The sequence below is a fragment of the Alosa alosa genome, chromosome 15 (genome assembly GCF_017589495.1).
Source record: "Alosa alosa isolate M-15738 ecotype Scorff River chromosome 15, AALO_Geno_1.1, whole genome shotgun sequence".
In the NCBI taxonomy this organism is placed as follows: Eukaryota; Metazoa; Chordata; class Actinopteri; order Clupeiformes; family Clupeidae; genus Alosa; species Alosa alosa.
Genome location: NC_063203.1, coordinates 15,910,608 through 15,933,921, shown reverse-complemented (window position 1 = coordinate 15,933,921; position 23,314 = coordinate 15,910,608). Strand labels below are relative to the sequence as shown.

The 23,314-nt window shown below is 40.4% G+C and overlaps 1 protein-coding gene across 1 annotated transcript; it reads right to left on the bottom strand.

The window, feature by feature from the left end:
* Positions 1-6,925: 6,925 nt before the first annotated feature.
* On the bottom strand, positions 6,926-23,103 carry p2rx8 (purinergic receptor P2X, ligand-gated ion channel, 8). Its single transcript, XM_048264928.1, has 12 exons — positions 22,831-23,103; positions 22,371-22,521; positions 19,418-19,489; positions 18,667-18,742; positions 18,270-18,366; positions 17,915-17,995; positions 17,642-17,783; positions 10,753-10,880; positions 8,319-8,412; positions 8,165-8,230; positions 7,852-7,952; positions 6,926-7,486 (listed from the first exon to the last, which is right to left on the bottom strand). The coding sequence occupies exons 1-12, from the start codon at positions 22,965-22,967 to the stop codon at positions 7,372-7,374; spliced, it is 1,260 nt and encodes a 419-aa protein (XP_048120885.1). The 5' UTR covers positions 22,968-23,103; the 3' UTR covers positions 6,926-7,371.
* Between the last annotated feature and the right edge of the window lie 211 nt (positions 23,104-23,314).

The following is a 23,314-nucleotide window of genomic DNA, read 5'->3' as shown; positions in this document are numbered from 1 at the left end:
TTGTTATCTAACACTGTTTATCTTTTTTTTCTTCTATTTCTGCTAGGTGCTGCTTCACTCTGCTACTGGTGGTGGATCAGGCTGACTGCAACCGTTGGTCTAACGTTAGGATGCAGCACACGAGAATTTCTAAACGGAAAAAAAAGTGAATAAATGTACTTGCTTTTCAAACTGATAACAAGTTGTCAATGGTTATTTATGCAAGTTTGTGTAGCCTAAACCATACCTAGACCTAGTCAAATTTATCCTGGCTGTAGATAAAGCAGGATATGAATTTCCCAAAATTACTGTATATAATATTACAGCACTGGTATTACTACTGTACTAAGTTACAGTATGATCCATAAGTACTGTGATTAAAAATACGGTAGACAATTCAATACTGTATACATTACAGCACTGGTAGTACTACTGTAGTTTGCATTTACAGTATCAGGCATAGGTACTGTGATTTCATATACAGTAGGTGTACTGTAGAGTAAAATACAGCAACTTGCTGGTTATTTGCTGCCAGCAAGTTGCTGTAAATTTTACGTTAAACTTTTTACAGTGCTGCACAACAACTACACAATCACACTATGAAAAACTAATAGAAAAACATAACATCCAGCCATTGCCCAATTATGCTGTGTAACTTTGCATCCTGATATTGAGTATCACATCTGTGATACAGTAGACCTTAAAAAGCGAAAGACATGATGGTGAATGGGCTCAGGCATAGACATTAAGAACTGGCCAGCAGTCAGACCAGGCCAAGAAATGGACTCTCAGTCAGGCCTCTGCATCATTTGTAACATCTTTCTGACTGGTGAGTTGTTCTATTTCAACGACTTCTTTTTGAGCTCCATCTTGTGAACTGTTACCGCTAGGAAAAGCACAGGATATTGTTTATTTTCATATGCTCACTAATTCAATTGAATACAAACAACATAGCAACAACAAATACAGACTGGTGTCAATAAAATTATTATATCAGTGACAAATGATTCGTGCTGCTGTGGATTTGCTGATAATAGCAGATTGGCTAAGCTTGGCTAATTTTATGCTACATTATAAAACACCAAGAAAAAATTAAATAATTCTGTTCTGGTTAATGTAAATGTAAAATGTAAATCAGGTTTCTAGGCCAAGTATACTTGTGTTTACAAGGAATTTGGTCTCTGCATTTATCCCTTCTGTGAATTAGTGAACACACAGAGCATACAGTGAGGTGAAGCACACACTAACCCGGAGCAGTGAGCTGCCTTGTTACAGCGGCGCTCGGGGAGCAGTTAGGGGTTAGTTGCCTTGCTCAAGGGCACCTCAGCCATGGATGTGGGCATGGGAGAGCAGTGCTCAACCACTTCCCCCACCCACATTTTTTCTACTGGTCAGGGATCGAAGCAGTAACCCTTCGGTTACAAGCCGGAAGCCACGGCTGCCCACAAAAAAATCTCTCACAATTTATGTGTGACTGATACTTTGGGCTTAGAAAGAATACAAGTGCTATTGATTGCAGTTTGAAAGCACTGAAAAAATAGGATGGTACCTTTCATGCTTCACATGCTCATACTTTTTCTTTCTATAGAGTTTTTTTTCTGCAGTCATCCTAAGCAAAACCAGATCACAGATGAAAGTACCCTAGAGGAAATCAATGTAAGTGGTTAGTTGTTAGGAGCGCTCTGTGTTATTAATTCATCTCTCTTCTGGAGAAGCTGTTTCTTCTTTCAAACAAGCAAGGGTTATACCTTTGCTCAAGAAAAGTACACTCAATTCAGCTGATAAAAAGAACTATAGACCTCCCTTCTTGTAAAAGGAGAATGAGGAAATGGTGTTTAAGCAAGTTTCTGAATTAGCATCTCAGAACAACCTACTAGACCCTAAGCAGTCTGAATTCAAGAGCGGTCATTCTACTGAAATGGCTCTTTTATTTGTGACTGAAGCATTGAGAGTAGCCTTAGTTCAAAAGTGTAACTGCTGGTACTACTGGCCTCTTCTGGTTATCCAGCCAGTGTAAACCAGTGGGATCAATCTGGATCAGAATTCCCTGCGTCACGACAGAAAAACAACAAACATTATTGTCATACCTTTCCATGAACCATGATGTCAAAACGAATTCCATACACCTTGTACAAAGTCCTGTAGGTCTGTCCAGCAGCATTCTTGTAATAGCGGGCATATCTGTAGAGGCAATCTGGCCAACTGTTAATATGTACAGCATACAGGACACACAAGGTTGACATGGTACTGACTTAGTGGAGACAAACACAGCCGGTCCTGAGTCAGGCTGGAGGATCTACCTGAAGTTGTAGCCTGATGTGATGGAGCTGACAGAGGTGTTCATGTCCAGACGGGTGAAGCTGTATCTGGGATGGCAGTGCGACGATCCTTTGTCCAGATCACAGTTCCAGTCGATCAGGATTCCAATGGCCCCACCCTGAGAGGACAGGTAGCTGTCTCGGTCAGTGGCCCAGAAAAAAACTGCTGTGTGGTGCTCTAATAAAAATGCATGCAACTGTTTGTGGTCACAAATGATTCTTCATTTCAAATCCATGTTATTGGTGACAGTAGCTATATGTAGCCAATGTTGCATATATACTACAGTGTAGACATCCATTAAAAATCGCTGCCAATGTAAATGAACACAATTATAATATGAACACATGACCTAACTCATGTGTTCATATTATAATGTGTTCTAAATCACAACCTCATAATCACATCATCAGCATCTTAAACACATGTGTGTGTGTACTGTATGTGTCCACACTACCCCCAAATGCAAATGACAAATTTCCTTCAGAACAAATAAAGTATAACTTAACTAAACTTAACATGAGCATCAGACACTGGCATTCTGTGGGAGCAGGTGTTTTTCATAGTTTATTTTACAATTCTTCATGCTTGTCGTATGCCATGCCTGAGCTGGCTTTTCCAAGAAGTGATGTTACAGGGTAAAATAAAGATGATAAAATTCTAGCATATGAAAAAGCCAAACATGCAGCAGCTCTTCTTAAACTAAAATCACACATTTGGCAAATGTAATTAATTTGATTGAAAATCACTAAATACACCTCTTATAGTTCTAAGAGCAAATAGTTCAGTCAGGGCCAGTTTAGAGATTTTATTCTAATTTGGAGAACATAATCTTTTGCAGTATTGCATTGTTCTGGGACCTCCTAGACTAGACCTAAAGCAGGGAGAGTACGGTAGTTATAGTCAGGTGAACAATAAGTTTCATTTGTCATTTGTCTCATGGACATTTGATCTGGAATCAACGCAGGTTGATGCAGGTGGCAGGTGGTTTGCCTTTACTGTGACAGGATAGTGGAGAATGACAGGAAGTGAGTGGGAGAGAGAGTAATATATAAATATCAATATGAGATCAAATGAACAGCAGTTTGTAATGGGTCTAACGGGCTACATTTCAACAGAGCTAAACTACAAGGCTGCACTCACATGAGGTGGGATAACATAGTCCTCTGGTCCCCACAGACTGAGTCCTGTGTCGCTGGAATTGCTTAATACAACCCCCTTCACTTTGGTGATCACAGAGCTCTGTATGGACTCCTCTGTAGCTTGGTAACCCTTCTTCATTACAAAAACCCACCTATGCAAAAGGGAACAGTGGACAAATGTACAAAATGTACCAGACCCAAAAAGTGAGGAATGACAGAACTCAGGACACCCATGCAAATGTCACCTCATCTTCTCTGTCTGATACAAGCCTTGATATCTAGTCTGGGTTGATTTAATCTTGAAGTCTTTTATACAGAAAAAAACTTAGATTATTGTGCCACCTGACCTAAATCAATTTCTGAGGACAATTTCTACAGATAGCCATACATCTCTGATACAGATAGAATTAATAGATTGTCTATTTATTTGATCAAAGAGCAAAAATCAGATGTTAAACACAAATCTATCAACTGCAGCAGGCAGAATGTGACTTACCCAATTAAGTATCTGATGATAGACAGTGTAAAAACTCTATATAATACGCCAACTGTCTTATTTTCTGCAACAACAAGCTTTCCAGTTTTATACGGTGGGATTAATGCAGCAGAGAGACATTTCTTTAACATTGACATCTCGGGTGATGGGATTGCAATAAGGTCGGCGCACACCAAATAAAGCACTAAAATGTACTAAATCAAAATGAAAGAGGCAACTAAGATGAATACATGAAGAACAGCACAGGCATCAATCTGTTATTTATATTCCACCGTCTTCGTTCATTAATTATTGACCAGTAGCTAAAACCTGCCCAGGTACAATTTTATGATTATAAATTTGTGGAGTCAGTGCGGGTTTAAGTATGGAAAGTGGTTAAGAAGTGAAACCTTGGGGCAATTAAACACATCACTGCTCGCTAATCATTTGTGAACCTTTTATTAAATTTTATTTTATTGCAAAATTCCAGACAATCCCACTTACACAGATATGAATATATTCCTAGTTGGCATTAATGCAAAAAATATGAAGAAGAAAAAATAAGACGCAAAATGAGCTGTAATTTTTTTTTTCTTGATGTAAAACCTGACATGTACAAATATTATCACATCATACTTTCCCAGATATGGGTAGCCCAAACTGTCCACTGACCACTTCTGCATAATTTCATGGAGTGCTGAAATGTACACTTTTTTTGACCACATCTGACGTGAAACTATGATTTGTGGTTGGGAACTTATTGCAGTATCATCATAACTATGGCTTAGGCTACAGCCCAAAATATATCACATTTTCTCCAGCCAATAACCAAAAATGTTAATATTTTGTATGTATTGACCTACTCTAATCAGTGCTAAAATTCTGAGCTCCTGCCTAATATTGTGTAGGTACCCAATTTGCTGCCAAAATAGCCCTGACCCGTCGAGGCATGGACTCCCCTAGACCTCTGAAGGTAAACGACACACACACACACCCGGCCAGCCATGTAAAAATGTCCATTGCTCCGTGGTCCAGTTCTGATGCTCATGTGCCCATTGTTGGCACTTCCGGCAGTGGACAAGGGTCAGCATGGGCACTGGGCACCCTGACTGGGATGCACCCGCATACTGTAGCCCCATACACAAACTGGGATGCAGCCGCATAGCCCCATGCACAAACTGTGAAAATACTGTGTATTTTTACAGCTTTCTATCAGAGCCAGCATTATAGTTTTTTTTCAGCAATTTCAGCAACAATAGCCTGTCTGTTGGATTGGACCACACTGACCAATATTCGCTCCCGTCAAGTGTCAGTGAGCCTTGGCTGCCCATGACCCTGTTGTTGGTTCACTATTTTTCCTTCCTTGGACCATTTTTGATAGGTACCGACTTCTGCAGACCGGGAACATCCCCGTAAGAGCTACGGTTTTGGAGATGCTCTGACCCGGTTGTCTAGCCAACACAATTTGACCCTTGCCAAAGTCACTCAATTCATACATTTGGTCATTTTCCCTGCTTCTAACTTTCAGGGGAAAAAATCAGTTGCTGCCTAATATATCCCACCCACTGATAGATGCCATGATAAGGAGATAATCAAGCACCAGGTTGCTCTTCTCACCCACGAGATGTTGCATCTCAGTAGACTGAAATTGAATTTCACATTCTAAAACTGAACTGTGTCAAACTGAAAGTGGAGAGTGAGATTTTCAGAGAGGATCATTTATGTATCAGAGCAAATTCATTCAATTTCCAAATATTAGATTCAGTTTCAGGCTTACAGGGATTCAGTCCCAAACTAATTAATTAAATTCCAAATATACTATTCAAATATTTTTTTTTTTTTTTTCAATAATGAGGTCCCAAACCACCAGGATGGGAAAAGGTTTCTTTCTACAAGTAATCAGAATGTTAAACAACAGCAAACACAAACACAATCTTGCACATAGTTATGTAACCTTTCCACATTTGTCTTTTCTGCTACTAAGTCCACATTTATTAATTTATTTAAGGTTTATTTAGACATGGACAGTGGACATTAATGAAGTAAATGAACATAAAAATGTAAATGCGCCAGAATTATCCAAATTATCCAAAATGACTATTTTGCATCTGTTGTCCTATTTAGCACACACTTTAATCTAAAGAGCATCCAAAGGGCAGGAATGGCGCAAAATGAGGAATAGCATTTATATATTGTTATTATGTAACAATAAACACTACTACATTCTACTACCAGAGGATGAGAGTGCGGAAGTTTAAAGCAACACCAAAGAACTTTCCCTCTGTCGCACGCACGCTATTTGTTTATCCAGCACTGACTTTGCAAATAACTATGTCCACAGAAAAGGTAGAATATTTTGCATGACTTATAAAAGTACGATGTATTGCGACATCAGATGCAAGTCAAATTTGTAGTTTCTTATGTCTCATTCCATCGAACTACAGATCCGCTACCCGATCTGGCAAACTTACATAGTGCGGTTATAGCCGATAGAGGGTCATGGCGAATGCAGAATTGCCGTTCACCCTGTTACCAGTTGATGAACCACTGAAACGATTTTGGAAACATTATTTTAAGGTACAAAAAACTCTTTGGTGTTGCTTTAAATATTAGTAAAAAGAGGGAAGAAAGGAAGTGCGTGGTCAGTGCAAGTTAGATGTGTTGGGTTAGGTTGATGGGTAGGGATGTGTAAGGAGAGAAGGTACTCTTGGAAGAGTTGGGTCTTAAAGAGCTTCTTGAAGATACAGAGGATAGCCAGTGGAGTTCAGTCAAGTTTAGTTGGAGGTGATGTTCCTTCATCTATGTGCATATATCAGAGAGACCGTGGCCAAATCTGGGCCTGACTCCAGTAGGAGACCTGGACAGTGGGACCTCCTCACTGGACAGCTATGGGGCATGTGTCTCTGAGCCATGCTTCTTCCTCTAAGGTGGCCTCATGGTTACTAGCATAGTTTGCCCAAAAGGGGATTTTTCAAGATCCCTCACTCACAACTCACAACATTCACAAATTCAGTCATTTATTCATTTATTTATTCAAAATAACAAAGTGGAAAAATGAACCAAAAAAGCATCAGTATAACATCCAGCCATTTTCAGGTTGATTTCAGGTCTTTGGCTGTTGCTCTGAGCTGTAGTTCAAACACTGTTTGTGAACATTTGTTGGAACTATGACTTGATCTGACAGCGTAGGTTGCACCATGAACTAAGTTTCGGGAACAGTTATGTCGCAACTGCATGTTCCAACCATGTAAGTTGCTAATGAGGTGCTAACCATGCAGGGTATAAAGTATTATTGGGGGGGGGGGGGGGGCTCTCTGGGGGCCTGCTGCCAGTTCTGGGCCAATACAATCGTCCAAACTCCACCCCAACCCCCGCGGGCCCCCTGTAACTGTGTAACCATCCTTTTTGGAAAGCACACCCTAACAGAACATTAGAACAGTCTAATGAGTGGACTTGCAATCAGTTTGAAGTCTGCGTCATCGGAACATCTTCCTTATGGCGGAGCATCTTACGATTCTCATCTGAATCTGGTCCCCGTCCCTCTGGAGTTCCAGCTTGTGTACTGGTACCATCGCTAGGAAAAACATAGTTTATTTGTTTTCTTTCAATTTGACATGCAACACAACAACTACAAATACAGGTCAATGCCAATGTAATTATATTAGTGACAAACTATTGTTGTGGATTTGCTGCCATTGGCATATTGGATGACACTGACTAATTTTGTGCTGCATTATAAACACATTTTAAATAAATAAATAAAAAATTATACTTTCCACAGTCAAAGTTCTGTTTCTGCCTCATTTTAATCTCATAAAACCGGAATATTCCTCATTATGAAGCATATCAATACAGATGACTGGTACACTGGACTGATTTCAGACAGAATATTCTGGTCTATGATTGCATTTGGAAAGCTCTGAGAAAATGAGGTGGTACCTGTCTGATGGGCCACTCTTCGCAGATTCAAACTTTTTCTGTCTGTAGAGGGTCCTCTGTTTCATCATGTAAAGCAAGACCATATCACAGAGGACAGTACCCTAGAGAAAAATCATGGACATAAGTGCACCTGCTAATGACACTGTAGAGGCATACTAAGGACAATGACAACTATGAGGACTAAACTGTGTGAAGGCAGTGAGTCAGTTCAAAGGTAACTGGTGGTATTACTGGCCTCTACTGGTTATCCAGCCAAATTACATCTGACATGCTGAAAATGTCAACAGTGATAGCAGGATAATTTCCTACTTACAGCTCCCATCAGAGCAAGTCCCGATCCAATGTTAATTATGGTGGGGATGATATTGAACTTTCCTGCCTATGGGAACAAGTAAACCACTGGGATCAATCTCAGAATCAGTATTCCCTGCGTCACGACAGAAAAACAACAAACATTTTTGTCATACCTTTCCATGAACCATGATGTCAAAACGAATTCCATACACCTTGTACAAAGTCCTGTAGGTCTGTCCAGCAGCATTCTTGTAATAGCGGGCATATCTGTAGAGGCAGCAGAGCTACTGTTAATATAACAGGTATGGGCAGTGTACATGATACATGTATTTAAAATACATATTTCAAATACAACATAGTATTTTGTAATTTTGTGTTTTATTGGGTTGAAGAAAATAATGTATAAATCAAAATAATGTATAGTTGTGTATTTTTGTAGTTTAAAAATACTGACAAATATTTTTGATAAAACCAATACTTTCAGTGATGTGCAAAACCATGAATTTAGCCTGTAACTGGTGCTGACTTTGTAATTTGCCTAGACTTCTTGTGATCCGAAATTCCAATACTGAAATTCAGGAAGATGATCCAGTACAAGATACAGTATACAGTTCACTGCATTTCTTACTTCCAGTAACTATATGCATGTGACAATAAACTTCCTTGTATCCTTGTATGTAGGTTTATGACATGTGTCATTTGCAGAAAAACACTTTTTATTGTCAAGTGCTACTGTCATGTTGGTCAAAATTCACTGTTCTATTTCCATGCTGAACAGTTCTACTCTATACAACAAATAGGACTTATTTAGTCTAGTTTTTCTAGTTCTGTACCTGGGCCCCTCCTCTTCTCATATCCATCCTCCCTCTTGGCCAGATTATTCGCAGCCACGGTCTTAACTTCCACCGCTATGCAGATGTCACTCAACTATATCTACTCCCTCTCCCTCTGACCCCCCACCACACTCCCTCACTGACTGCCTTTCTGACTTAAAATTATGGATGCAAAACAATTTTCTCAAACTCAACACAGATAAAACCAAAATTATGCTGATTGGCCCTAAAAGCGTGCTCTCCAAATCTCAGTCTCACACTCAACATCGATGGTTCACCTCTTTACTCTACCCCTGTTGTCAAAAACCTTGGCATTCAACTTGACTCCACCCTTAGCTTTGATCCTCATATCAAATCACTCTCCAAAACATTGCCCACCTCCGACCCTTCCTCTCTGTTAGTGATGGACAGACTTTGGTGCAACTCACTCACTCACAACTTTGCAACTCACTTTTCCTTGGTCTCCCCAATAAATCCCTTCAAAGACTGCAATTCATTCAAAACTCTGCAGCCAGGTTCCTCACCCATACCAAACGATCTGCAAACATCACCCCCATTCTCCATCAACTTCACTGGCTACCAGTTATGTCCCGGATTAAATACAAAGTACTACTACTCACCTTCAAAGCCCTCCACAACCTTGCACCACACCCTACCACACCCTACATCTGCAACCTCTTGACCTCTTACACTCCTTCTCGCTCACTCAGATCCTTTAACCAAAATCTTTTGGCTATCCCCCACACCAGACTCTCCACCCTGGGTGGCAGGTCCTTCAGTGCCTTGGCCCTCAAACTCTGGACCCCCCCCCCCACACACATACACACCTCTTTGTGACTGTCCTTCTCTTCCTTTCTTCAAAGCACATCTCAAGACCTTTTTGTTTAATCATCACTTCTCCTCCACACCCAACACATAGCTCCATACAGATAACTTGTCTTTGTTGTATTGTTTTGTTTGTTTATTTTGTTGTGTTAAAATATTGCATATTTACATAGTGTCTACTATGTAAAGCGATCTTGGTTTTGAGAAAGGTGCTATATAAAATAAACGTATTACTATAGTCTTTCCTTTGCACATTCCTGTAGAAGCCATTGCTTTCTTTATACTGTAACAATGTCTGTCAACAAATTGCAGAGAAAAACAGTAGTACAGGAAAATGTTGATACAAATCCAGACTCTTGCAATCAATCCCCCCCAACAAAATAATGTGCAAATTTTACGTAAATACCTATGCCACACAAAAAAGTGCTTCCTTGTGGGTTTTTCCATTAGGAATACTTAGTAATACTAGAATAAACTGTCATATTGACAACATGAGAAAGCAGTTTGACTACCAGTACAGTTTCATTGAATAAATCATTGCATAAATACTTAAATAACTAACTTACATAAACTAAGCATTTTGAGAAAGATGCAGGTAATACACTATGTTGTGCAGTTTGCACTAATTGTTTTGAGAAATGCACTAACTCTTGTGCAAACGTTAATGTTGATTCAAGAAATGCACCAAAGTGACTGAGAAAAACTGTAATCAACAGAGTCAGAGTACTGATGGAATACACAGACAAATATGGAGGAGTTATTTAACACTCCCTTTAAAGAGTACAAAAATAAAGTATTTTATTTTGTGGCGTGGCTACTGTATTTTGACGTTTATTTTGATACACTTAAAATTAGGATAATATACATGACACAAGGCAATGACTCAGTACTGACTGAATGAAGAAAAATAGTAGCCTGAGCCTGTCCTGAGTCAGGCTGGAGGCTCTACCTGAAGTTGTAGCCTGCCGAGCTGACAGAGGTCTTGTCCAGACGGGTGAAGCTGTATCTGGGATGGCAGTGCGACGATCCTTTGTCCAGATCACAGTTCCAGTCGATCAGGATCCCAATGGCCCCACCCTGAGAGGACACATAGCGGTCTCGGTCAGTGGCCCAGAAAAAAGCTGCTGTGCGGTGCTCTGATGTTAGTAAAAATGCATGTGGCTGGTTGGAGAGTGGTCACATCAGGAAAATTATATTTCATTTGATGGACTCTGATGAAGACGTAACCACATCGCAGCGTTAATTTGCTGCACAGTTCTAAAATAAATTAAAAAAGCAATCTAAACATCTGTGTGCTCCAATGATCCTTTTCTTTTAACGTACATTTCATTTCAGTTTCAACTGGTATGAGTATGTAACTATGTAGCCTGTGTTGTGTAGCTATGTACAAGGTATCTGGCAGTGTAAGAACACAACGCATCTATGAAGAAATCTCACAACAAACATGATATTAAAGGAGAATTCCGGTGTGATATTGACCTAAAGTGTGTTGAAACATGATACCGAACGTATGTCTCATAGCTCATCTCGGCTTGTCCCCTGCACAAATCTGGCGCTAGTTAGCTGATGCTACCAACAGGTTTTCAACGGGGGTGCCTCGGGCATCGGCCTAGCCATGCAAATAAATCACTGTTTTACACCATTTACGAGGCTCAAAGTCACTTCATTGGTAGACTTCCGAGGGCCCTGACATTTAAAACGAGACATTGAGAACTTTGAAAAAGCACTGGTAGTTTATTTACAAGATGATATATACAGACAGTACCTTTAGGAAGTTTACCATTCGCCGCCATCTTGAATTTAGTCACGATAAGTCGAGCGACGAGTACAAATGAACAGGTATGATAAGGGATCAGATTCTAAAAAAAATCTGTGGAAATGCATAGATTCCAGTTGCTGCTAGCCGAGATGAGCTATAAAACATACGTTCACACTCGGTATCATGTTTCAACACACTTTAGCTCAATATCACATCTGAATTTTCCTTTAAGACAAAACCTCAAATGAGGAGTTGGGATGGAAGTGGCTTGCAGCAGAAAGAATAAATAGGCTTAAGTAGCTTTAAAATGCACCCTGAATGAATCTAGCCAATTAGATGTGTAGCAGAGGATCAGCTGAGCCATCCGCTGGTTGAGATCAGCTGATTGAGGCCCATGCTTGACTTGCCTGAGCCTGCCAGAACACTATAGTGGTGGGGTAAAGTATCATACAAGCTTGGAAACACTGTGTTTGTGTATAGTTCAGTTACCTTTAACAAAGTGAAAACATATTTATACAATAAAGCTGACATACTGTGAGGCTGCATAAAGTTGACTCATTAGAAATACTGGCCTGACGAGCCAGACCCACATCAAAATGTAGCAAAACGTTGCAACTCTGCTATTAATCATTATCTTAACAGGCCTAACGCCCTAACCTCCATGGTGATGAAGTGCCTGGAGAGACTGGTTGCAGCTTACATCAACACACACGCTTTCCTGGACCAACTCCAGTTTGCATACAAGCACAATAGGTCTGTAGATAATGCTATCTCCATCGCTTTGCATACTAGGTCCTAAATAACACCTATGTCAGGATGCTGTTCATTGACTACAGCTCTGCCTTTAACACTGTTGTACCATCAAAGCTGGTGTGCTGTGCTTCCTGACCAATAGGCCCCACTTAGTAAAATTGGCCTCAGTCTTCTGCGATACTGTAACAGTCGGCTGCAGAGAGCTGTAGGGGTGTGACTTTCGAAACCGACGTCTCGAATCAGTGTCGAGGCTTCGAAGCACAAGTGTTTCGAAACACTGCTTCGAAACGTGGTTCAAAACAGCCATGTCATGTGACCACTGCTTCGAAACATCGTTCAAAATCCCCATGTCATGAGACCAAAGTTAAGTGAACCTTCGGTGCATTTTACCGGTGTCAGCAGGCGTGCCCGCGCGTTCAATTGACAGTGTAGCTTTCTCTTAAGCAATAACCATGATGGTGTAGTGGTTAGTAAGGGTGTTTTTTTGCACGGTAGCCCAGGCTGCTCAAATGTGGTTCGATCCTCGTTTGACTTGTAAGGTATTGTTTCAGATTGTATCTGTTTATGTTTTATTACTTCACCATTAACCACACAGTTTCAACTAAACTCTCAGAATGGTCAAAAATCGAGTTTTTATAAGAAGAAAGTGATTTAGAGAACACATAGTGGCAGCAATAAGATTCTCTTTACTGTGACTTCATGTGGTCTCCCATCCAGTAATTGACCAAGGGCATGCTGCTTAGCTTTTGACAAAGACTGAACACATATAACACAGCGAGCCACGAACTTTAAAGACTACGTCGGGGTGGGTGGCCAGACAGGGACGGCGGGTCAGGTGGACGACCCGGTGGGCGGCCGGGTGGATGGCAGGACAGGGACGGACAGTCAGCTGGAGCCTGCGTCGGAGGAGGATCAGGAACTGGAGTCGGATCAGGAGGAGGAACCAGATCCGTAGGAGCTGGAGCAAAAGTGATACCCGTCAAATTGGGTATCACTTTTGCACCCCAATTATACCGATTATACCGATTGTATACCGAGGTTATACCGATGTTTCCATCACAACTGATACACCGAGTGTGTAGTCGAACAGAGTGTATGCTGCCACAATTAGCTTCCACTGTAATAAATGGAATTGGCTACACCAGATGAGAGGGTTAGTCTTCTAAAATCATTTTTACTCTCCGCAAGCTTAACGTTTCAGTTGCACACTCGGTGTAGCCCAGCAGTAAGACGCGTGTGTGAAAGGAAGCTGTGTTGAGTATTATAGAAACCAACCTTTTGTTGTGCACAAATGCAACTTTTGCAAAAGCTGCGGCATATATCTAGCCCAGATCAAGTTTGAAGTAGCGCTATAGCCACTCTGGATGAATGCAAAATGTCTCTGCGTCTCTGTGTCTTTTAGTAAAAGCCTAGCAGTAACAGCTACACTTTTATCATTTTATGATGTTGATATCCGTTATCTGATAAGCTGTTATTACTGTGAGGGAACACATAATTACATGAGACCCATTTGTAACAAGGACAATGCCATTATATACAATAACTTGTTACAGGAAGTGGCAACTCTATGGGCCCTATCTCGGCGATCTAAAACGCATGGTCACTCATGAATAGCTTAGGTCGTTAGGTTGTTGGTAAAAGACTATTCTATTGTCTATGAATATCATTTAGTATTTTCTTTATCAGTAGATCTACTTAGGTCTTAGGTCAAGAGTGCTTATTTAAGAACAACATACGTTGATCTGTGTTTTGGTTTAAAGCATATTGAATACTAAATCACTAAATTAATGTTTCATCAGTGTCTAGCTCTCCAAATAAATATGCTTCACTTATGCCTATCAGTAGGCTATGTCTACATTATCAGTTATCATTGTCATTCAAAAAACTAGCAACATTTGTGCCATTGCATTTTGAATATGCAGGATGCAAGAAGAATATGAGGGATGCAAAGAAGAATGGAAAGGCTACAGTGTCACCATGGCTGCCAACTCTCGCAACTGACAAATATCTCACTACCTCATGCCACACATACCTTTTTTCACGTCAACCTTTCACCTTTGGTTTCTGTCAGAAACAACGTATGCTACATGTTTTCTCCATTGTCAACATGAGTTAAGTAACTTGTGGTGATGTCCATGTTTGCTATCTTTTTCATTTTAGTTAAGCAGTTAAATGTGGTAGGCCTGAATGGGATAATTAAATGTTGATGTGAGGTAGACAGAAGATAGGTCAGTCTTTAGTATTTCTGTCTCAAAGTATGTTAAGATGGAAAACCCTGAAACCACGTTTGTGCTCTATACTGTAGCTACCATGCACACCCACCGTCCGTTTCAACGCACCCCCTAACAGAAAATAGTTCCAACGTCCCTGCCTCTCACAGGCTGCACATGCATGTTTGGTGGTAATGCTTTAGCTTTGTGATGCCCTTGCGCAATACAGACAGGCTGCTGCCTCATTATTGAATGAGGAAGAAGGAGTCACATTGTCTACTGTGTAGAAGTTTGGTTACGTTTATAGTTAGGAGACAACTACCACACATTTACAAGGAATAGCTCTGTTGGTTCCCTTATGTTAAGAGCTACTGGTTGTTTTGGTTGGCTGACCCACAGCAGTGCTAACTGATGCAATAGACGTTGGTCTATGGCAAAGACTGCAACTGCAGTTCCAAAGCTAACATTAGCTGAGTAGGCCATACACATCTTGATGAGATGCACTGTGCTTTGATCTGACCAAGTTGTAGACTTTGTAAGTATAAGCAAAGCATTTTTGCCTTAAAAACCAAACAGATACTCAAGGCCATTTACTGATAGACCCTCATTTATATGATGTCCCTGATGGTTTAAGCTATACTTGAATGAAGGCACAAGGCAAAATAATAATTATTAATCAATAATGATAATTTTTGTAAAATCTGACTGGCTATTTTGAATATGATACTTTCACTGGCATAATGTTGTGAGACTGTATCATGATAGACAGCTAATGTGTGTGTGCACGCAAATTGTAGTGGGTCTATTTGGAAGAAAGCCCAGAGCCTTTTTTCAGCCCTAGTCAATCCCTGTTCATTACAATGAGCAAACATATTTAAAATAGCATTTTGATAACAGTCAAGAATAAATTAATTTAGTATAAAATCAGCTGAGAAACATTTTCTCCCTTTCAGTTATAGTCACTGGCAAAGCTTCCATCCTCATGTGACACGGTTTTACGTGGAAAAAAACTGTGAACAACGGCAGACTTGGAGACTCATTCACAGACCTAAATGACATCAAACTGGTCCAGACGGAAGGTGTTTTTCTCATGTTCGAACTGAGGAGGCCTCTTTAAAACCTTGCCCTACTACTCTAAAACCTACACACCGATTACTGCAGAGCTTGCTTCAATCTAATGCTATGGTTTTAGTTTCTGTTTCAGATGTTTTTTTCCTTTATATTTACAGTTTATAAAAAATGATTCACTCAATGTCAAATTCAAAGTCAAGTCATTAAAACATTGGATTGTTTGGCTATTACCATAAAAAAATCAATACCAAGTAGGCTAAAAATAACTCAACTGTTATTTAAGAGTCTGGACATATAGGGAATTGTGATCTCCAGTATCTGTTTCAGTTTGTTGTTTGATGACATGTGAACTGAACCTGATTGAAGTTGGACTTTAGCAGCTTCCTGGCAATGACAAGATAGCTTAGCTTCTCTGATAAAGCACACAGTCCAAGGTTGGAGGGAGCATCTGGGTACCATGAATGCCAAGTCAAGTATCGGTCAAGTATGATTTTTATAATCCTTCTCAAAGTTCTCATCTGGTCATATACAGTTAGGCTTAGGGTTAGGGTCAGTAAATGATCAGGGTGAGCAGTGCCACCGCTACCACCACGCGCATTACGCACTGTGCGTAGGGCACCAAGGGGCGGGGGCACCAACATTTACCCATTAAATATAATACCGTACATTTGCTTCAAACTGCTTTTCATTCTTCCAAACGTTTACAATGTCAAAATGCAGCAGCATGTTACATGCAATGATGATATGGGTCCTCTCAATCTCCACTATGCAGTAGATGTAATTTGAACGTCATGCTACTCCATTTAAGTGGGAACGCATCTTAAGCACGCACGAGAGGAGAGAGAGAAAGTGGCAGGTTCCAGCTGCCTTGGCATTCTTAATAACTGATATCCTCTTTTTGATATAAGAAACTTTTTAAAGGATATCATGAAGGCAACACAGATAAGGCTAGAGGAGATTACGGAGTTATCCGGTTCCCACTACTGACCATTTGTAAACTGCAAGCAGGGCCGTACCATAGAGGACACCGAGATAATGTCCTCAATATTTCTTTCTTAAAGTTCCGTTTAATCTGTCACGTAGCCTAGTTGCAGTAACATAGCCGTATCTACCATAGAGGACACAGATATTTCTTTCTTTAAGTTTCGTTTCCTTAATTGAGTAAAAATAGCCAACGAGACAATTATCCTTGCCTCAACACACCGTCAGGTGTCACGTATTATAGTTGCAGTCTCATGACCATATCAAGTTTCGTTTCATTTATTAATTCAAAATAGCCGACGGGACAATTATCATTGCCTCAACGCACCGTCAGGTGTCAAGTAGCCTCCTTGCAGTTCTGACCGTATCTACCATAGTGTTTCTGTCTTTAAGTTCCGTTTAATTTTATTAAGTAAAAATAGCCGTCGAGACAATTATCCTTGTCTCAACGCATCTTCACGTGACACGTAGTTGCAGATATGCCTACTCTGATGTCAAAACGAATGAGAAAGCTGGTTAAATACAATAAAGATGCAATAGGGCCACCAATGAGATGCTTACCACTGGAAATGTTATGCTGAAATTCAGTGAGAAGCACCTGTCTAACCTGCACTGAACCTTACGTTGTATTCATTTGGTATGGATATTTAATGTTGTGATGGATATTAGCCTATCTAAGCATGGCCCAAACATAACCTATTGTCAAATTATATACTAGGCTCATAATTCACTTTTAATTGCAAACAGAAAATGCATAGATAGCATCATGTCATGACAGACTTTCTTTTCCAAAGCAATGAAGGCTGTTTATACCAACTTAGTTATACCAATATTCTGGATATCATTGTTAATATTGTTCTATAAATGGGGCGCAAACAATGCTATAGTTTCTTTATCAACCAGTCTATATTTGAATGGAGCTGGCAAAAGGCCCATGTAGACTCAATGCCCTTAAAGTGCACCATGTATACTATAAATTCATATTATAAACAAAAATACGTTTTTGGTTGGTAGGGGTAAGTATAGATCACTTGCCAAACATTAACACAAAATAGTATACTCACTGTTTGAGCCATGTCCTGAAACCTGTGTCCAGTTTTGTTGATAATACCCCCCACACGGAAGATGGGACAGTAGGGATGGGCCGCCTCATCATAGATGCACTTCTGTAAATAAGTGTCGGCGTTTGTCTCACGGACATTTGATCTGGAATCAACGCAGGGCTACAATTAGCCTCACAACAATTCTCATTTTTCTAGTAGTTTTGAGTTACCGGTACTGCATCCTTTCCCAAGATTATAATAGTGCATTCTCTGACCCGAGATGACCATACTTACTTTGAGAAGCTGAATTTTGGAAATTTGATGAAGTTCTTGATATAGATGGTAAAGTTTTCAGCTTTTCCCAAGAGGGGCACACTGAAATAAAGAGGTTGAGAGGTTCATTTCTATACAGTTTTACTCTCATACTAAGCATCTGGCATTCACCTATTCATGGACATGAAAACATGGTCTGTTTTATTGCAATAATTTTGTGTAAATATTACTGTTTTATGGAAGCTGGTGGAGTGGTCTTTCAAGCATTATTTGTTTACAACAAAAACGTCACTGATGTGTATACCTCACTGTTTTGTATATATTTACAAAGAGAAATGTCAGTGAAGTGTTGCGGTAGTAAAGAGTGGGCTCTCACTGGGGTTTCTGACTCCTTTCAACTGGACACCAGCCATGTATTTCACATGTTCCATTTGTTTCATTTCCATCTTTCAAGCACCGACCAGTCTTTATTCCTACAGTGTACAGACCACAGGTAAATAAAAAAAAAATCACACTTTCACTAAAGCAGACAACGATTCAGTGGATATGCTTTTACATACTTGCGGTAATTGCCTCCTGGACATTGAGTGATACAACAAATGACACTAAAGCCCGCCCAGGCACATATCCCAAACACCTCAAAGGTATAACACTCATTTCCTGTTTATGTAAGCAGCAAAGCATCTATATGTCCTGTTATTTGCACCCCATAGTAACATGGCTAGTTAATTAAGACAGCCTAACTAAACACTCATTATATGATGATGAAGTACCATGACCAGCTGTAACTGCCTCTCCATGAAGGCAGTGAGTATTGTTCTGACAGCGACCATCAGGAACTTTAAAGCTCTATACAAGAATAACAAAAACATAAAACATTGAAATGATGCATCCAAACTTTACATTGTCTTGTCAGGACTGTGTGGTTTCAGAACACCATGAACAAAATGCAGGCCATGCCTGTTATGACTGGACTGAGGCTCCGTGTAGAGTTGGGATGTTTACATACCAGTTCACTGGCACTATGAAGTGCCTGAAAGATAGAGTTGAGTCAACCAGGGTCTTACTGGTTTGCCTTATGAGGTGTAAGGTTTGGTGTGTTACAGAACTTTAGGTGGCTTAGACACTCAGGCGAGCATACACAAACACAACTTTGTCTCAGTATAAAATGTTAGTGTTCCCTGTGGTATGAAATCACTGGGACAGAAATACACCACTGGCACAGAAGATGTTTGTTTAGTTACGTATTGTAATAGTTATGTATTGTAAAAGTTATGTATTGTAAAGGCTACTTATGTGTTAAAGTTATTGTTAAGATTAAGTCCAATCTGTCAGATGACATTTCAAGTTAAGAATGTGAACAGACAGGCTTGACAAACTGAGGCTGATACCTTTCCCAAAAATAGTGCTCCAGTTGATGTGACTAATTCACATGGAACACATCTCTGTTCAGATTTATTATCAGAATTCAGAGATACACAGGGAATGTAAAAATGTATGACAGCTGCCTGTTTGTTCACTTACCTCTGCACAGATTCCTAGTGTCTGATTTGGTGTTTCTATGAAATTAGTTGTGATGAAAAGACTTGCTTCTCCCTGAAAAGACAAAAATGGGGAAAATATCTAACTACAGCCACCAATATTAGGCTTGTGATTAGATAAAATATATAAACAGCATTTTCTAATAGGCCAAATGTTTAAAATTAGGGTAAGGCTATTTGCACCCCTGGTACAATTAGCAGTGTATGCTATTCGTACCCTGGTGCAATAAGAAGTGAATTCTATTTGTACCCCAGTGCACACAGCAATGTGTCCTATTAGTACCCCATCTGGTACAAATATCAATGTATGCTATTCGTACCCCGGTGCACACAGCAATGTATTCTATTAGTACCCCGTCTGGTACAAATATCAATGTATGCTATTCGTACCTCGGTGCACACAGCAATGTGTATTAGTACCTCGTCTGGTTCAAATATCAGTGTATGCTATTTGCACCCCTGTGCATTTATTCTGGCATATTGAACATGTTTTTGTTGTTGTTACGTAACAGGGTGTGAATAGCTCAGCTGTGTAATAGACACTCTGAATAAGGTATGCTGTTTGCATCAATGTACAGTTAGAAGTGGATGCTATTCGTACCCTGGTGTTTATAGTAGCCTACTGCATGCTATTTACACCCTGGTGCATGAACTAGCTAATTGTTGCAATCAAAACTTTCGTTTGAGAACCGATTTCTTGTTCAAATTGCGCGCCTTCTCTCCAGAGACGTTGGTACACATGCACACTCACTCTGCCAAAACGCATCACACGAGAATCGAACTCAGATCTCCCGCATGCCAGCCCTTGTCTATGACCACTGTACTGCTTCCTCATGGAAATAGTCTTTGCAGGTAAACTTATAGTTTATACGCTTGAACGTCATATTCACAAAATTTCTGTTAACTAACAAACTGACGGTTGTATATGTTCACTGAACCAAGATTATGAAAATAAAACACAACTTTTCAATCTAAAACTTAATCTGAACAGATATAGTGCCGAAACCTTTCAGAATTCTTCACTTTCTGCTGACGAAAAACGAATGTCTGCCATGTTTTTTGTGCAACGTCTTTTTGTTGTTATGTCACAGGGTATGCATAGCTCAGCTGTGTGGCCAAGGCTATTCGTACCAGGGGTGTAAATAGACACTCCGTTAAAATTAACTTAACTAGACCAAACTTAACCAAATTAACTAGACCAAACTTAACTAAAATTAACTTAACTAGACCAAACTTAACCAAATTAACTAGAAATATAGCTGCAAGCAGCAATGTGGGGGCCAAGCAGACAGTTCAGCAGGCCAGATTTGCCATGCAACTCAATGCTGTGGCATCAGGCATATAGAATTAAGCAGTCACAGCAAGTTCCATGCAAAACAACCCAAGATTGGCTGAGTTACAAGGTCAAGTTTCACATCAAAACATAACTGATTTTGTGTGGCTGAACCAGGGCTGAGTGTCGCCGCCCCCTCAACCAGCCAACTCACCGCCGCAATCGCCCCTGCCCGTCCCACCCTGCCCCACCCTTGCACACACGCATTAGAATTAATTGAATGGAATTCGCTGTATCAGTTTCACATCAAAAATAAAAGATCGATTGAGATATGATCATGCTTGCTGTGATTTCAATGCCCCCATAGAGGTCAAAGGTCACCAAATTATTTGTGCATCATCAGGATGAACCAGACGAATCTATGGGCTGCCATTGACCTCCATTGCAGAATAATGCAGCAACTACAGGCCAAAATACATTTTTGCCAATTACAGAGCCCCCTAGAGGTCAAAGGTCACCACATTTCTTGAGCGTCCCCCTGATTGGGTCCTGAGTCCATGCACCAATTTTGGCTTTGATAAATGCAAGGGTTGCTGAGATATGAGCTCACTTCCTGTTTGGCGGCTTTGCAGCAAGTTTCGATTGGCTGTTACAGCCGAATGCTACTGTCAAATGTTCCAAAAAGCAATGCACTGATAAGGCATGGTCTGAAGATGGTCTCTGCCAATTTTGGTGAGGATCCGCTGAAATTTGTGACCTGCGAAAACTTGTATGTGTTTTTGATTAAATCCAATATGGCGGCCGAATCAATTACGACGACATCACAAATTGGCTTGGGTCGGCCTAAGGACATTCAACAGTACTACCAGACACCACTAGTGCATTTTAATTCTAAGCAAAACTGCTGCTACAGGCCAAAAGGCATGAGTCTTAATTACAGCGCCCCCTAGAGGTCAAAGGTCACCAGATTTCTTGAGCGTCCCCCTGATTGGGTCCTGAGTCCATGCACCAATTTTGGCTTTGATAAATGCAAGGGTTGCTGAGATATGAGCTCACTTCCTGTTTGGCGGCTTCACCGCAAATTTTGATTGGCTGTTACGGGCGAACGGTAATACTTCCAAAGACGAAAAGTGATAACTTTTGTGAGGCTTGGTCTGAAGATGATCTGTGTAAAATTTGGTGGGAATCAGAGAAAGTATGTGACCCCTGATACATTTTAAGTGATTTTGATGAAATCCAAAATGGCGGAAAATCCATCATGGCGGAAAATTACGTCATAGGGTGCTATGACGTCATTTTCCGCCATGATGGATTTTCCACCATTTTCCTCGGCTTGGTCCAAGGATTCCAACGATACCTGACTTTTGAAAATCGGACCTACGGGTCAAAAGTTACGTGAGTGAACACACTTCCAACTTTGGCCTGTTGGTGGCGCTAGCGGGTTCGAGTTCCCGACATGAAACTTGGTGACATGAATCATGGGACCATCCCCAATTAGTGTGCCAAATTTCCCAACTTTTTACCAGACGGTTCTATGGGCTGCCATTGACTTCCATTGCATATAATAATAATAATAGGAAAACGTAGAAACACAATGAGGTCCTCGCAGCTTCGCTGCTTGGCCCCCAACTACATAATTGTCATAGCCTACGCCTGGACTTACATGAGGTGGGATAACATAGTCCTCTGGTCCCCACAGACTGAGTCCTGTGTCGCTGGAATTGGTTAATACAACCCCCTTCACTTTGGTGATCACAGAGCTCTGTATGGACTCCTCTGTAGCTTGGTAACCCTTCTTTGTTATAAAAACCCACCTATGCAAAAGACAACAGTGGACAAATGTTCAAATGAACAACGAGAAAGATCACTTCATATAACCAAGAAAAAATAATATCCTTGACGTCAGGTCCGTTGGGATAAATCCAAAAAGTCAGGAGTGAGAAAAGCCAGGACGCACAAAAACGCCAATGTGAATGTCAACTCATCTTCGCTGCCCGATACAAATCGGTACAAGTGATACAGATACAGTTAATAACTAGTCTGGGTTAATTGTATTATTTGACAAAAGAACAAAAATGTTAGGTCAAATACAAAAGTCGTTTAGCAGTAGCAGGCAGACTTACCCGATTAAGTATCCTATGATAGACAACTGAACAACTCTAAATAATACGCCAACTTTCTTATTTTCCGCAACAACATACTTTGCAGTTTTATAATCAAACGCAGAGAGAAAACAATTTGTAAATGTCGACATCCCCATTCTCGGGCGATGGTATTGGAATAAGGTCGGCTTCTGTGGGCGCTGCCCACACCAAATTCACTAAACTGTAAATCAAAAAATCAAAGTGAAACAAGCAACTGAAATGAAGTACAACTGCACGTGTCCTCCTGCTCAGTCGTTGTATATCCTACCGGCTTAGTTCAGTCACTGACGAGTAGCCTAAAACCTACTGACCTACCACAACTTTCTGATCGTAAATTTCACGTGTCTGCGGAGTGGATTTATGGAGTGCAAGTTTGTGGGCAATTGAACGCGTCATCGTGAACTGATGGCTAATCATGTAGGCCTACTTTTAAATTACTGTCTAGTTAAAAAAAGGGAACCTG